The 17,766-nt window shown below is 36.4% G+C and overlaps 1 protein-coding gene across 2 annotated transcripts in view; it reads right to left on the reverse strand.

Moving 5' to 3' along the window:
* The window catches only part of SLC39A10 (solute carrier family 39 member 10), a 144,287-nt gene that overhangs the window by 34,138 nt on the left and 92,383 nt on the right, over positions 1–17,766 (reverse strand). For both annotated transcript variants that reach the window (XM_047082612.1, XM_047082611.1), the window contains 2 exons: positions 6,628–7,652; positions 4,482–4,689 (listed from right to left, as the gene is read on the reverse strand). In XM_047082612.1, coding sequence (XP_046938568.1) covers positions 4,482–4,689; positions 6,628–7,641 — 1,222 coding nt within the window. In that variant the 5' untranslated portion in view covers positions 7,642–7,652. The remainder of the gene's footprint in view (positions 1–4,481; positions 4,690–6,627; positions 7,653–17,766) is intronic.

Genomic DNA, 17,766 nt, shown 5'->3' on the forward strand with positions numbered 1-17,766 from the left:
AGTTAATTCAAGCTTCATTTCTGACAGTGCTAATAACCACCTGCAAACAACTAATCAATATTCACTATTAGTTATGTATTTGCTTTCCCCTAGTATTATTTCCTCTAAGGCTTTTCAGATTGAATAAACTATAATTTTCAATATTATGATGGTCAAGCATCTGTCAATACCATTGTTAAAATATGTCAATATTATAACAAAAATTTAAGTCATAATCCAGAGTTGATGTAATAACAACTAGAATTTCTCAGAAGCCTTAAAAATAAAAAAAATTTAAAAAGGCTATTCGTTTTAACTCTAGATGTGACAATCTTGTCTGTATTTTTCCATGTAAAGAACAAAGTGTTTTATTTTTAATGTAAGTCAAATAATCTCAGGCCTAGCTTCTCCTTTCCCCCTGCCTCATTGAGAATTTATAAGCACCTGTGAGAGACTGTGGTTCTCAAGGTGTTTACTCATCTACAAAGGTCACTGAACATGTAATGAAGCCAGCAAAGGGAACATATTTTATCTGTCCAAAGACCAGAATTGAGAGCTACTAGGTGGACTTTCTCTGCCTTAATGACTGGGTATTACCTAACAAGACTATTATTCTTGGGTGTTTTTGTTTTACTAATCTATACTTACAGCGATACTTACTTATACAAATACCTCTACCACTTTCTTGTCTATGTCTGCACTACCTGTCAAAACACTACCAAATATAACTAAATGTAACTCTCTTTATCTTCCTGTCACACTTTTGCTAGCAAAGCAGACTTAAGAACCTTTTTAGCAGAAGCAGTGGAGACGGGTACAGCAGTTACAATTACAAGCTTTAGGTGGAGAATACTCCAGTTCATATCACGGTTCTGCTACCTGGCAGCTATGTGACTTTGGGCAAGTTATTTCATTTCTCAAAGCCTCCATTCCAGCAAATAGGAACAAAAAAGTTTCCATCTCATGGGTTTAACAAATTAAATATCCTTGTAAAAGTATTTAGAACAGTACATGGTAAGGTTCTAATAAAGACTATAATGATTAATTTATCTATTCTCAAGTTATTTTCCTATTGCAAAGAAATTACCAATAGGTAGGTACCTATGAGACTTATTTTGTTATGTATTGAGAGCATTTTCTTTTACTTGAACTCTTTCAAGCTTTAAGGAATATCTATCTCTATCCCAAATAAAACTCTTATATATATATATATATATATATATATATATATATATATATATATATATGGAATGTGATATTCTTAAACATGTCTACCATACTCTTGTGCTATGAAAAAAATTTAAATTCTGCGTTTTCCACCTTTTATCTTATCAGAATTTCTTTTTTGGCCCACATTCACACATATTAATTTAATTTAGTCTCTTTCATTACAATGCAACAGTGCCACTCCATCTTTGGCATTTCAGCCAGAACTGCCTTCATCGTGATTTTGCACATGATAAAGTTCATGAGAATTCCACTCATTCTGAGAAGACTGTATTATCAAAGTACACTAGGCTGATAGACAAATGACCCTTGAACACTGTGGGGTTGGGGACAAACCCCTGCCTCTGCACGTGTAGCCAAAAATCCAAGTGTAACTTTTAACTCCCCCCAAATTTAACTATTAACAACCTACTCTTGATGGAAAACCTTACCATTAATGTAAACAACACATATTTTGTATAAGTGTTACATATCGTATTCTTGCAATACCTGACTTTTCCTGAATTTCTTCAGTATTTCTAGGCTACCCGGTTCATCTGTGAGGTTTTTTTTTGTTGCAAACCTCCAAGAGATTTTCTAATTTATTTATTGAAAAATATCCGCATACAAATATACACATGCAGTTCAAATCTGTGTTGTTCAAAGGTCAACTGTAGTCATAAAATGATCTTCAAAGACTCATTTTCAACAAGTGTCTTTCCTCGGTTATAACTGAAAGCTTACAGATTAATAGTAAGTAATTTATTCAATCAATATATCAGCACTTTTTGTTCAAAGTACCCTTTACCTACTTAGGCTTTAGAGATGCTTGAGATGAAAGACCTTACTTCCTTTAAGTAGCTGAAGTCCACAACAAAAACAGATAACAAATCCAATTATTAAAATCCCTCAAGCTCTGTATGATAATGGAGATATCCAGAGAGTGTCAAGGAAGGGGATTTAATTAAGCCTAGGATAGTAAATAGGTTATCCCAGAGGGTCTAACCCTTGAGCTGAATTTTTGACAAATCATAGTAGTCCCTCTAGTAGAAAGGTTTAGAAGGTGAAAAGGCAGAGATAAAAGAGGGAAAAAGAGTATAATCTGTCATTAGGAGTTTGTTATGGTTAAGGCTGAAAGGATATAAACGAATGATCAGGGGACCCAGGCTGGCTCAGTCAGTAGAGCACTCAAGTCTTATCTCAGGGTCATGAGTTTGAACCCCACATTGGGTGTAGAAGAGCTTACTAAAAAAGAATGGTAAGGGATAAGGATGGAGAGGTAGGTAGGCAGGAATCCTATCCTGGAAAGCCTGACTGGCCAAGTAAAGGACTCTGAAATTTGAACAATACAGCATAATGCAGTTTGCTAAAATATAGGAGAAAAAAATAAAACTAGCACATCACATCAAATCTATGTTTTCTAGGGGCGCCTGAGTGGCTCAGTCGGCTAGGTGTCTGACTCTCCATTTCAGCTCAGGTCGTGAACTCACAGTTCGTGAAGTGTGAGCCCCGCACTAGGCTCCATGCTGTTAGTGTGGAGTCTGGTTGGGATTCTCTCTCCTCTCCCTCTCTCTACCTGCCCCTCTCTCCAAAAAAAAAAAAAAAAAAAGAAAAAAAAGAAAAAAAATCCATGTTCTCATAGACATTATTGCTTATAATAAAAAGATATAAAGAAAAATATTAGAGATCTAATGAAAAATACTGAACAGTGTAAAGATATATGACAAAAATCATAAAAGCGATACTCAGAATTAACTAAATCTGGTAGATAATAGCATAGTTATTAACTGACCAAAGGATTTATCAGACAAACCTTAGCGTTGGTGGGATCTAACATTTATTAGGCCTAGGAAATGCAGGCAAATTACTAAATTTGTCCATACCACAGTTTCCATATCTGCAACAACAAGAATCATGTAACAGCTCCCTCGTATAATAATGTAATAGATTATTGTTAAAATTTAATGGGGGGGGGGGGAAGCATGTGAAACACTCAGCACATGGATAGTAAAATGATTAAATACCCTTGGCTTGAATCTCAGTACTATCAGGGATTAGCTCTGAGACTGTGGGAAAGTTATAAGAACACTCTCCATCTTATAAAACTGCTGTTGAGGAGAAGTCATTAACTTTTACTTAACACTTAACACTACAATACGTGTTTGTTAACAAAAGTATGTTAACTATCACTAAAAAGAAAAAGTCTATGTCAGACAATCTCATTTGTATTCTAGAAAGGGACGGTTATGAAGTTATTTCAACAATTCAATCAAGAACCAAGAAGGACCTGAACAAAAGTTATAACGGAGTAGACAGAGTTGGAAGGTATTTAAGAGAAGATTCAATTGGACTTGACAACTGATTATATAAAGGAAACAAAACAAAAACCATATGGGAAAAATTTCAAAGACTTTCAGATTTTATCAAAAACAATTGTTACGGTTTTAGGGATTCAGTAAGAGGAACAAACTTTTCATGGAGTAGAAACTTTGGAAATCTCAAGTGGGAGGTACCTGTGAACATGAAGGTGGAGCTATGTAGCCAACCTAATATGGTTTGAAAAAAGCCTAGATGGGGTGCCTGGGTGGCTCAGTCAGTTAACAGACTGACTCCTGTTCAGACCATAATCTCATGGCTCGTGAGTTTGAGCCCCACATCGGCCCTGTGCCGACAGATCAGAGCCTGGAGCCTGCTTCAGATTCTGTGTCTCCCTCTCCCTCTCTCTCCTGCTTGCTCAATCTCTCTCAAAAATAAACATTTTTTAAAAATCTAGAAAGAATTTTAACAATAGTTTCGGTCTTTTGTTGAAGGTCTCTATAAAACTGCCCATGATGAATTCATGTGCCAATCACTGGCACTTCTGAAACATTCAGAGAGTTTAACCACACTGGCTTCCCTTTGTATTTCCTTATAAACTTAATGTTAGCTTTTTATCAGAGGCCCTCAACTCTGCTAAAAAGTAACTATAACACCAAATCACTTTAATTAGTGGCCCCAATATTTACATTTGCCCATGAAGAAGAATCCATTTTATCGCAAACCTACAATCTCCTTTTTAATCTAGTTCTCTATCCATAGCAAAAACATTCCTCCATAATACCAGAAAGGGACAAGTAAGCTGTATTGTGCCTCTTGTCTATCCCCAATCCTTTCTAAATGCTCATATCTAAGACTGACTAAAACACCGAAAGTCACCCAAAGGAAGACAATTTGGAATTACAGTACTAATTCAATTACATTAAAAAAATAAGTAGAGAGACTATTTTGAGGGGAAAAAAAACTTAAATCTTTCTTACCTGATGCCCCTATATTTGCCTTATCTTCAGGAACCTGATTTTTATCTTTATTTAAATCTTCAACTAAAAGTTTGTCAAAATGCTCAATACAAAGTCTGCTGTCGATTTGATACAATAAAGCAGGGCAAAGGTATGTAAATAAATCAGGTGAGATCGGAGAATTGGCACCATGACCATAGTATTTTAACAACTGAGTGACGTTCAAACACTGCAAGGGAATTGATAAAACAAATTAAGTAAGAGTACTTTAAGAAGATTAAGCAGAAAAAGAAATTACTATGTAATGAAAAATATTCTAAATATTATTTGAAAATAATCTGTAATACAGATAACTATTACAAATAAAGGTTTCTTTTAAGGATTTATGATGGAAATACATTGAACTTCATTACCCAAGACTTTATGGACTTTAGCCATTTTTCCACTCTAATACATGAAGATAATGACTTTCTTGGTAACTGATAAAAATCACTCACAACTATATTTGTAAGGGGTGAGAAGAAAAATCACTTTCCTATTCAAAGTGAAATCATCAATCATTTGTCAAATAGACACAAAGTACTTTAATAAATTTATATTAAAATATATCATTCTAGCCTAAATGCTAAAAGTAGAAGACAAGAGAAGGCAGCTTCATCCACCAGTACTTTTAAGGGCAAAACAAAGCAGACAACACATAGCAAACAAGTTTGGACCTATCATATGCAAAATATCTAAAATGAAGGCAAAGCAGGTGGTGGTGCTTTTTCTTTTTTCCCCCACACATAATACACTTCAGTTGTATGCTTGTTACTGACTTGCTACCTCATTATATGATTTTTTTTTATGGTATAAAAAACAAAATCAAAACACACAAATAAAAAAATGCTTCTTCTCAGGTCTTAATGTGAGATACTACTCTATCTACTGCACAGAACATTTCTAGAAATCCTAAGAAAATTCCCAACATGCATCAGACCTGTGAAGATATAAAACAACATGTTTGACTGATGCAGACCCCACAAGTCTGGTAGAAAGAATATGATAATGTCTGGTTATTATCAACAAAAGATTCTAAGATATTATCTAAAGTAATAAATAAAAGCACTTCTTTACAAATACACTAAGATTTTAAAATATAAGTGACTTTATTTATTTTTAAATAGAAGTGATTTTAAAATCAGTGTTTATAACTGCTAAAATCAATATCTGATTATCCAGGGAAGAAACACAAAGATATTTCCATAGATGCAAAACATATTTCATAATAGAAACAGAAACAGCAAAGGGTAGGGTCATTTTCCATATTAAATGGTGCTGCTTTTTATACATATGAGCAACAAATAAATTCAACTTTATTAATTGAATAAATTAATAAATAAAAATAAATTTTCTCAACTTTATTAAGAATAAAGAGTACTAAAAATTAAACAAAAATGTTGATATACCTTTAATGAAACAAAATGTGTATGAGGCAAATAGTTAAAAAAAAATCAGGAAGGAACAAATCAAACGTGAAAGTATTCAAAAGAACATGAATATTTTAAAGGAAAACATAACCATCCCATTACTAGTGGACTTTCCTGTTATTTTATCTTTTTGCATTCACCCTAAATCTGTCAAAGGGCATGGGAGAAGATTAATTTTAAGGCAGCAGGCCCTCTGTATCATAAAGTGACATACAGAAAACAAACCTACCATATATACAAAATACCTGACTTTGGAGCTACATCAATGACAGGGAACCATTCTGTAGTTAATTCATTAAGTTAATGATTATGTAAAGAAAATGCCTAGTCACTTTCCAACAGGACAGGTTGAACACAAGAGGCTTTAATTTTCAAATATCTAGAAACCAACTAACAATAACAAAATGAAAACTTGGGAAGTCAAAACAAGTCATAAGCAAGAAAGTAAAATAATGAATACGAGTTCTAACAACCTCTGAACATTTACATTTGAGGGACCCATTTTTGAGAATAACACAAGTGAAAATCCAGATAAAAATCTTTAATCTGATTTTAGGATCTTAAAGTATTTTGTTCAGAAACATTATCTGGAAATAAGTTTGAATACGATTGACTATTCTCCACTGTTACTTCGCTTTTTACCTAAAATAGTCCACAATTATCTGAGAATTATGGAGCAACCATCTCTTCACACCTACCTCATGCTGACGGTCATCTTCATTATGATCTTTGTGGGTAGCAGCTGAATAAATTGCACTTTTTTTAACATGTGGTGCTTCTCGCTTCCTAGTATGTCGAAGTTCACCTTCATTATCAGGATTAAGATCTTGGTGTCCATGACCAGGATCGTGACCATTATGTTCCGGAAGGCGTACGTGAGAATGACCTGGGTTATGTACACGATCAGGTTTGTGGACCCGATTATGTTCATACTGTTCACCCTGATCATGGTTGGGGGGAAAACCTGGTGTAATAACCTCAGAATTTTCATTACTTTTCTTCCCTTTTCTCTTCCTTTTTCCTTTTGGTAGCTTACTTTCAGATTGTTCCTGTGTTTTATTGGTCTCTGTTGAAGGTTCATGGCTAGGCTCCCCACGCTCACTGTGAGCAATGGAATCATTGGGAAAATGGCGAGTGGTGTTATGATCTAGGTGGTGATGCAAACAATGGTGATGACATAAGCGATGATTACGGTCATGTGTATGTTTATCATCAGATTTGACAGATACTTCAATTGTCTCTTTCTCTGGATCACACTTATGGTTTCTTTTTGTTGATACACTAGTCACAGTTTGATTTTCTGAACTTAAATGATTGTGGGAATGCTGGTGGTTATGGGAGTGAAAATGCTTTCCCTCTTGAACTGCCAAAATATCTAAGTGAGAAACATGATCGTGGCCAAGATCCTCATGATTAATCTCAACAACTTTTATCTCTCCAAGGCCCAAGTTTGTTAAAAGTTTCTCCAGACCAAAAAAGGATAATCTTCCATTTTCACCATAACGGTCAAAAAGTTTTTCAATGTAATATTTTTTTTCATTTTCAGCATCCAGCACTGAAAATTTGCTTGACTCCGATTCTGTCATCCCACGACGATGTCTGTGATGTTCTTCAGAACCATGGTCATGTTCTTCATGGCAATGGTTGCAGTGATGGAAAATAAATGTCAGCAAACAAATGAGGCAAAATTTTGTGTGCATATGTACCTTCATTTCTATTTTTCCTAAAGGGATTTAAAAAGAGAGGCAAGTATTAGTTCATACTTAGACACATTCAAAATAATCATAAACTCTCCAGAAATTGCTAATCCACTAGACAAATGTTTTACCACATTTCTTTCATGACTATAAATCATTCTTTCCTTCTTCAATTCCCTATAAAAATGGCCCCTTTTATCAAATGTGTACAACCCTTCAAATTAGTACAAATTGCTCAAGACTCCATCTATAAGACAATTCTGACTCCCTTTAAGCACAACATGTTAAGAGTCTACTATATATTTATACAGAAACTGTTGGCTTCCTTCTTATCTGGTCCTTTACAAAAGTTTGCTAATCTCTGTTCTTGAGGTCCTGGGCAGTACAGTAAGACAAGAAGATGAAATAAAATGATAAAATGTATAAAAACCAGAAAGATGGGCGCCTGGGTGGCTCAGTCAGGTAAGCATCCGACTCTTGGTTTTGGCTCAGGTCATGATCTCACAGGTTCCTCCATTTGAGACTCACATCAGGCTCTGCGCTGACAGTGCAGAGAATGCTTGGGACTCTCTCCCCCTCACTTTATGCCCCTCCCCTGCTAGTGCTCTCTCTGTCTTTCGAAAGAAAGAAAGAAAGAGAGAAAGAGAGAAAGAGAGAGAGAGAGAGAGAGAGAGAGAGAGAGAGAGAAAGAGAGAAAGAAAGAAACAAAGAAAGAAAGAAAGAGAAAGAAAGATGTCATTATTCACAAATTATAGGATTGGGTATATAAAAAATCCAAAAGAATCTATAAAAATTAATAAGCTAATTCAGTATAATTGCCATATATAAAGACAATAACCTAAAATCAATTTTACTTCTATACACTAGCAATAATGAAAAATTAAAATTAGAAAACAGTATCATTTACAGTACCAAATGACTAGAAACAAATCTAGCAAAAGATGTGCAAGACCTTTACATAAATGAAAGATCACATATTACTGAGACAAGTGAAAGACCTAAATAAATGGCTATATCATATTCATGACTGGATGTTATATAGAGCCAAAGTAATGTCAAAATCCCAAAGGAAACTGAAAATTGATGAGGTACTTTTTATAGTTATGTGGAAATAGTAAAGTCCAAGAATGACCAAGACATTCATGAAGAACAAGAACACTTACTCTATCAGCAACTAAAGACAGTGTGGCATTTGATGGAAGAACAAACAAATAAATATACCTAACAAACAAAGAACGATCTAAAAATAATATTCTTTCTTCCTTGATGCTTGGTCAACTCGATTTCCATTTGAAAGAAAAAATAAAACTTGACCCCTACTTCACACTATATGTAAAATCAATTCAGACAGATTATAAACCTAAACCTCAAACAATAAATGTTAAAGCAATAGAGTGTCCAGAACTGTGCTGTTCAATATGGTAGCTACTACCCACAGATGGCTACTTACATTTAAACTACCTACAATTAAAAATCCAGCTTCTCAGGGGCACCTGGGTGGTTGAGTCAGTTAAGTGTCCAACTCTTGGCGTCAGCTCAGGTCATGATCTCCTGGTTCGTGGGTTCAAGCCCCAAGTCAGGCTCTGTGCTGACGGTGCACAGCCTGCTTGGGATTCTCTCTATCCCTCCCCTGCTCACACTTTCTGTCTCTCAAATACAAAAACAACAACAACAAAAAAAACAAAATTCAGCTTCTCAATCACCCTCACTACATTTTCAATGCTCAATGGACACTTTCAGCTTATGGCTACTATACTGGACAGTATAGATATAGAACATGTCCATCATCACAGAAAGTTCTATTGGATAGCACACTTCTAGAACATAGAAATGCAATGTGAGTCAATTATGTAATTTTAAAATTTTCTAGAAAAAGCAGGTCATTTCCATATTTAACTCCCTATATATGCAAAATGTGATTTCAACATGTAATAAATATAAAAACTATTAATTTGATTTTGATATTCTTTTTTAATACTATGTTCATTGAAATCCAGCATGCACTTTACACTTACAGAACATCTTTACTCGGACTAGCCACACCTCAAGTGTTCAATAACCACATGTGGCTACTGGCTACTGTCCTGAAAAGTGTACAACTAGAACATTTATTCAGCAAACTACCATTAAGACCTTCAAGATAGAGGACAAAACTTAAGACACTCTTAAGCATGGAGAACAGAGAGTTACTGGAGAGGTTGTGGAAGCAGGGATGGGCTAAATGGGTAGGGGCATTAAGGAATCCACTCCTGAAATCATTGTTGCACTATATGCTAACTAATTTGGATGTAAATTAAAAAAATAAAAAAAAAAAAACTGTAGACTATGTTAGCAGGTAGTAAGGAAACTGAAGAGCAGAGCAGGGTAAGGGCATAAGGAGTGCATGTGGGGGCAGGGATGGCTGCCAGTTTTGATATGGTAATCCAAGGGCCAGATGGAGAATGTAGCATTACCAAATTGAGATCATACTGTTTTACAGGCTTTCTTCTACTTATTAAATGGTATTTCCCCATGCCATTAAATATTCTTTTGCAATATATATACTAAAAAAAAGACCTTCAGGATAGAACATAAAAAACATTATAAAGGGAAAAACAATAAAGTATAGTACAATTAAAATTAAGGTCTGTTCATCAAGAGATTTCATCAAGAGATGAAAAATGGCAAGCCACAGATCTGTAAAAAAAAAAAAGGGGGGGGAGGGGGGTGCTTGGCTGGATCAGATGGTAGAACATGCAATTCTTGATATTGGGGTTGTGGGTTTGAGCCCCATGTTGGGCGTAAAGATTACTTAAAAATAAAATCTTAATAATAAAAAAAGGCAAGTCACAGATCGAGAAAAGATTATCACCATGTTACCAGTCAAGAATATATAAGGAATTTCCACAAGGCAACGTGAAAATTACGTGACAATTCAATGGAAAAATAGGCAGGAAGTCTGAACAGGCATTTTGTAAGAAGACAGCCAAATTACTAAGCATATGAAAAGATTCTCAACTTCAGTAGTTATCAGAAAAATACAAATGAAAATCACACTTGGGTATTACTATATACCCACCAGAATGAATAAAATACAAATGGTGTAGGTAATGCACTGCTGGTGGGACTAACCATACATTGGTATCTTTTGGAAAAATGTTTGCCAGATCCCCCAGAAGCTAAACATAAGCATATCCACTCACACAGCAATTCTACTCCTGGGTATATGTTCAACAGAAATGCATACACAGTGACACCAAAAGACATGAACATGAAAATTAACACAATCATCATTTATCATAGCTTAAAAGAGGGAAAAAAAGGCCAAATGTTCATCAACAGAATAATCTCTCAACAGAATACTATACAGGAATGAAAATGAAATTACAGCTTCACACATTAACACAAATAAATCTCACAAACATGAGATTGTACAAAAGATGGCAATCACTAAAGAGACCATAGTGTATAATTCTATTTATATAAAGTTAAAAATGAGTAAAACTAAACCAAGATAATGACTTTTTGTTTTCCTTAGAGATTTTACTCTGAAGTAATCTCTATACCCAACATGGGCCTGAACTCATAACCCTGAGATCAAGAGATGCATGCTCTACCAACTAAGCCAGCTAAGGTACCCCAACGATGACTTTTTGAAAGGTAGGTAGAGGGCAATAATTGGAATTGGAAAGTGAGGTAACTGAGTAATGGTTACACAAATATGTTTACTTTGTGATAATTCATTGTATTTATACTCTGTGTACTTTTCTATATACATAATGTATTTAAATGAAAAAGCTTTCTGGGGCGCTGGGTGGCTCAGTCAGTTGAGCGTCCAACCTCAGCTCAGGTCAGGATCTCGCAGTTTGTGAGTTCGAGCCCCGTGTCGGGCTCTGTGCTGACAGCTCAGAGCCTGGAGCCTGCTTCCGATTCTGTATATCCCTCTCTCTGCCCCTTCCCCGCTCATGCTGTCTCTCAAAAAAAAATGAATGTTAAAAAATAAATAAACAAAAAAAGAACTACCTTAAGACAGGATGCTTTGGTTATGAATAATAGAACACTAAAGGAAAATTTCACATAAAAAGCTGGGAGAAATGGGTGGTTCCAGGATTATTGCATGATCAAAAACTCAGGCTCTCAGGTTTGTCCCTGCAGTCTCAAGGAACTGCTATTGCTACAATCATTCTAACCTTGTACAACTATATTCAAAACTGGAGGATTTCTCTTCATGTCTCTTCTTACCCAGGGAGAAAAATCTTTCCCTAAAGTCTATCCCAGATTTCTCTTTCCATATATTTGAACAGGACTGTACAACATACCCACGCCAAAATCTGTAACTGGTAAAGGAAGAAATTACTATGATTGACTTAGACAAACATATTCATTCCCTTAGGAATGGAAAGATCTCTCTCTCCTGCATATGAGAGGAAGTGCCCACAGAACATGGGGACTTAACAGCAGGTTTAAAAGGAGGTAAAATAAAGAATGGCAGTCAATTATGTAACCATTAGTGCCTGCCACAAACCTACATGCCCATCAGTGGAAGAACAGATGAAATAAATGTGGTATATTTATGTCATTAAAACTTACACTGCAGTTATAAATGTACGAACATGAAGGAATATATAACATGCACAAATCCCAGAAACAATTTATAAATTACAAAAAGATACATGTCCTATCACTTAAACACAATTAAAAACATGCAGAACATCTTACTTTTAGGGTGTATATATACAGGTAGCAAGAACCTATCATGGGGATGATTACACTCTGGAATGGTTACTTTTCAGGAAGAGGAGGGGAGTCAAATGCACTGCATCGCATCTGCAGTTTTATTTCTTAAGAAGGGAGGAGGGGGCCTGAAACACTGTCACAAAACACTTATTATTTGTCAGAGCAGCATAATGGGATTCAGGTGATATTCTTCAATGTAGTCTTAAGTTTGAAAAGATTTCACATAACTTCTCTCACATAACTTCTCCATGTAATCAAAGTATGGTTGTAGGAGCAGAAGTAGCATCACGGTCACCTTGGAACTTGTTAGAAATGTTAATCCTTGCACCCTACACAGACCTACTCAATCAGGAACTCTGAAGGTAGGGATCAGCAATGTTTTATCCAGTCAATGAGTCAGATGGCTAAGGCTTGAGAACTACAATCAATATAAATAAATCAAACATTCCCATTTATTTAATATGATACTTCAGTCAAATGAATGTTACAGTTTCCCAAATAAATTAGATAGAATTATGTGACAGATGTGGCTTAAGAATTTTAAAAAACAATTAGCCTATAATGTTTTTTAACTGCCAAACTACATTAAGTTTGATTTTTTATTTTTTAATCCAAACACATCAGTTTCTCATATAGTCTCATGGATAAAATCACCATTTAAAATATATTAATTTTACTTGTGCACTAATGAAAAGGCATGAGTAATGAAGACAATCACTATTAAGCAGAAAGAGGACAGTTATACTCCCTGCAGTTTACTTTGATTTTCCACTAGAAGATGCTAGTGAAAGAGGACATTTTTAGTCAACGTTGCTCCATTCATCAGATATGTAAATGCCTTGTGGTTTATTCAGTGCATATTATCTCTGTCAACAGGTACCAGTGGTGGGAATAAAACCTACATGTATTCTGATCAGGCAACATCAAATAAATGACTCCATGTGTCGCTAAACAAGCTCGTATGCCCAAAGTACAGCAAAGCCAATCACTGAAACAACAAGTATACAGCAAGGAAAGGGTTTATTTGAGAAGCAAACAAGGAGACAAGAAGATGGGAGAGCAAGTCTCAAGTCTGCTGGACATTCAGGGATGTTTAAAGGCAAACAAAAAAAGGTCTGTGTAAAAAGCTGCAGCTGCACTTACTAGTCCTGTTAACCTATGGTTACTTGTTTCAACCCCATTGTCTTTTTACCATTCCTTGTTCTCAAGGGAACTAGCACCACGACCACTCTAGTTATTTCTAACTGAAATGTGGCAAAGACCGGAGTTAGTAGACTAGAACCTTTCCGCACTCATTTAGAAATATTCTTTAGTTCCAACATTCCAACTGAAACCCAACATTCTGCATTACCAAGACTTTTTGTACTTTGGTTCCCCTAGCAACATATTCCTATCCACATACAAAATGTAACCTAGGGATGCACAAAGCACTCCTGTTAATTCTGGAGGATCAATAATTTCATTCTGCAGACTCACTGAAGGTATCATTTGAAACCAAGAAGTATGGTTAATTGAATGACTTGATGAACCTGACTCTAAGTTGATGGAGAGCGTCAAATTACATGAAAGGAGCAAAGAAAGGTTAGTTATAGGCATTATTACTGGGTTGCTGTGGTGGTACTCTGTGCTGGGTTCAGGATGATATAGCCAACAGTGAGAAAGACTGCCAGCCTTGACCAACGTCGGAGAAATCCTAATGGTGGAATTATCTTTCCAAGCTTGAGAGGTTGCAAACACTTGAAAATACAAAATACTGATAACCAAATGTCCTAAATAGTAGTTTTAGGTCTTTCAGAGGCTCACTGATCCAAGGAGCGTTCTTTTCAATGTTCTTGCCAACAGGGTATAGAGAACCTGTGGATTCTTATGGAACCAGCTTCACTTGAGTGATAAATACATGGCTTAACTCCCTTCAGTTTCACTGAAGAATGGATGGTCAACAGCACTGCAGAAGGTCCTGTCCAACAAGGTCCTCTGAGTGCTTCTCTTTAGTAACACCAAGTCTCCAGGTATCACATGGTATAAGTGAACATCCGTGGGGTACACATCAACCTGCTGGAAGCAAACTTATGTGTATCAGTTAAGTATTTCCCAAATATTGAACATACCTGATAGTATCCATAGTGCTCCCATCAGGAACTCTTAAGTCATAAAAAGGATGTAGAAAAGGTCTTCCATACAACATTTCATAGGGGCTTAAGCCAAGCTTATTGCTAGGGGCCACTCTTACCCAAAGCAGGGCAACCCACAAGACTTTTTCCCCAAGTTGAATTGGTTTCTCTGCAAATTTTTGCCAAGATTCTTTTAAGCATATGGTTCATTTTTCTGTTTTCCCAGCTGATTTTCTGTTTCTGCATGAAGCATGTAATTTTCATTATTTAATGCCCAGGGCACTGGACACTGCTTATGTGACTTTCACCACAAATACCACTCCATTGTCGCTCTAAATTGTTAGCAGCAATCCAAATCTAGAAATGATTTTGTTTAGCAGTGTTTTGATAACTTCTGATGCCTTCTCTGAATGGCATGGAGAAGTTCAACTCAACTTGTAAAAGGTGCCTACAAATATTAGCAAATATCAAAAATCACTTGTTGTTTGTAGTATCATAGTAAAGTCTACCTGCCAGTCTTCTTTAGGTTTGATAACTCTAAGTGGTACACCTTTTAGAAATGGTGGGGGCCCAGTCTTATGATTGTTTTCATCACAAATGTCACATTTTGGACTTTTTGATGGTCTCTAAAGATTGGGACCCACAATGTACTTCTGGATCCACTGAAAAGTAACAATCTCACCCATGTGGGGTGCTTTGGTGAATATGACTATTTTTTCCATGAGATGTTCTGGGATAAGGATTATCTCCTGTTCATTGTATTTCCAGCTGGCTTTAGTGCCAGTAATGTGTCCAAAATCCCATTCTCCACCTCTTTTAGGTCTTCAGAAGAGTACTGGGGTTGATACTTAGTTAAGTCTATGTCTCGTACTAAAGCCGTTACAGAGGGTTTTGGAATCTTTCTGAGGTGCCAGCTTGGCAGCTTGATAGGCCCACCTGTTCCCTTGAGCAATCAAGCAGTCTAATTTCTGGTGATCTTGGCAATGAATAATAGCTGATAGGTTACCACTGCATCCAGTGTTCTTCTTCATCCTTGATCCATAAAACTGCTTCTGTGAACATCTTAAGATCTGGATGTTCCAACAGCAGAACTGTCAAATGAGGACAGCTGGGATAAACTTGCTCAATTATCTGTATATCTCTGGTGACCTGAGTGGCCCATACAGCAACAGGCATGAAGACTGTCTAAACATGAGCTGTTGTGGCAATTTTCTCTGAAGTATACCTCAAAGTGTCTAGCCTCAGTTTGCAGGGCTTCGGAAAAAAGGGCAGTTTTAGTTCTCAACGATTCCAAGTGAAGAGAAAAGGAGAAAATTAGAAATGTTAGTTTGGAGGGTCTTAGCCAGACATTTGAGAAAAACAGAAGAATTCAGGATCCAGACCAGTTTTATAGGAAAACAACAAAGATAGTTAATCAGAACTGGAATCTAACATCCACCAAGGTGCACTACTGAAACATAACTTCTCTCTAAAGTCACCCTCATCTCCACAAAAAACAATGCAGTTTTCTCACTAGTTCTGGGAATTCTTGGTTTAATTTTATGATCTCTTAAAGGTATCAGGTATTTGTCATTACAATGCAATTAACAAGGAAATTCTGGGACACTTCGGTAATTAAAATTACACGTGATGACATTATATGAGGATATATGAAAACATTCATTAGGAATTTTACATAATTTCTGGAACAGCTATAGCATTTACCTATACAATATAACCTAAGAAGGTTTATCATCTTCTTTGATAATGCTTCTCATGTAATTTGATATACCAAATAAACTAGACTCATTAGTCAAAAAGACTTCATTTAGAAGTTGAATTTGGCGGGGGGGGGGGGGGGGGGGGGCACCTGGGTGGCTCAGTCAGTTAAGCATCTGACTCTTGATTCCAGCTCAGGTCATAATCTCAGTTTGTGAGACTGAGCCCTGCATCAGGCTCTGTGCTGAGTGTGAAGCCTGCTTGGGATTCTTTCTTTCTTTCTTTCTTTCTTTCTCTCTCTTCCCCTGCCCCCCACTCCCCTACTCGCGGGCACATGCACTCTCTCTGAAAGAAAAGAAAAAAGGAAAGGAAGGGAAAGGAAGGGAAGGGAAGGGAGTTAATTACTTGAATTTGGGAAAATAGAAACATCAGGTTTTAAAGAAGACGCTTAAAATAGGATTACAGATCTGGGGCACCTGGGTGGCTCAGTCGGTTAAACGACCAACTTCAGCTCAGGCCATGATCTCAGTTCGTGGGTTTGAGCCCCGCGTAAGGCTCTGTGCTGACAGCTCAGAGCCTGGAGTCTGCTTCAGATTCTGTGTCTCCCTCTTTCTCTGCCCTTCCCCTGCTTGCACTTTGTTTACCTCTCAAAAATAAACATTAAAAAAACTGTTTTTTTAATAGGATTACAGATCATCACAAAACTTACCTATTTAGCCAAGGTGGCAATGAGATTCTAAAGGCAAATACAGAGGGTTTTTTGTAGGCAGTTCGAAGATAAAGAAAAACCTCTGTTTAAAAATTTAGACCATAAATCTAAAAAACTTATTTCTAACAGATAGAAAAACCAATTCCAAATATGGGGTACTTCCAACATTAAGACTCATTGAGCATCCAATTCTTTGTTTTGGCTCAGATCATGATCTCACAGCTCATGGGACTGGCCCCGAGTGAGGCTCCATGCTGACAATGTGAAACCTGCTTGGGAGTCTCTCCCTCTCTCTCCGCCCCTCCTTCACCCATGTACTCTCTCTCTTGCTCTCCAAATAAACTTAAAATAAAAAAACCCACACACAAAAAAACCAAATCTAATTGGAAGATGGTATTATAATTTATGGGTCCATTAATTAATCATTTTCTCTGGAGTCAAATAAATATTGTGGCCAAGCAGTGTTACAAAAAGATGATTTTTTTTCTTTCCATAGATTCGTGAGTAAACATTGCCCAATTTTGGAGACTACAACCCAAAGGTCTACATGTGGGAAATGAATTTTCATTTCCCATTTTCCAATTAGAATATGGCCAGTTTTGTCCAAAGATACCAAAAGCTGCAGCAACAAACAAACCAAATGAAGTCCATAGCACCTCTGTGAACACTGGTTCCTCCTCAAAAGTAAGGCTTCACCAACGGAACCAAATGACTTCCTAGTTAGCCATTCTTTAAGCAAAAAAAGGTTAAGAGAACCAAAACTCCCTACTTGGAGGTAATCAAATGAGAGAAAAAAAATCGAAGCCAAACCAAAGAGAAGGAAGAAATAAGCTCACAGGCCAAGCATGGCACATGAAGCACTTACCAATAGACATCCGTCCAAACCAAAAATGGTTTCCTTGCCAC

The sequence above is a fragment of the Lynx rufus genome, unplaced genomic scaffold, assembly GCF_022079265.1.
Source record: "Lynx rufus isolate CCGP_SWC_20201006 ecotype Redwood Valley unplaced genomic scaffold, mLynRuf1.p SCAF_2, whole genome shotgun sequence".
Taxonomy (NCBI): Eukaryota; Metazoa; Chordata; class Mammalia; order Carnivora; family Felidae; genus Lynx; species Lynx rufus.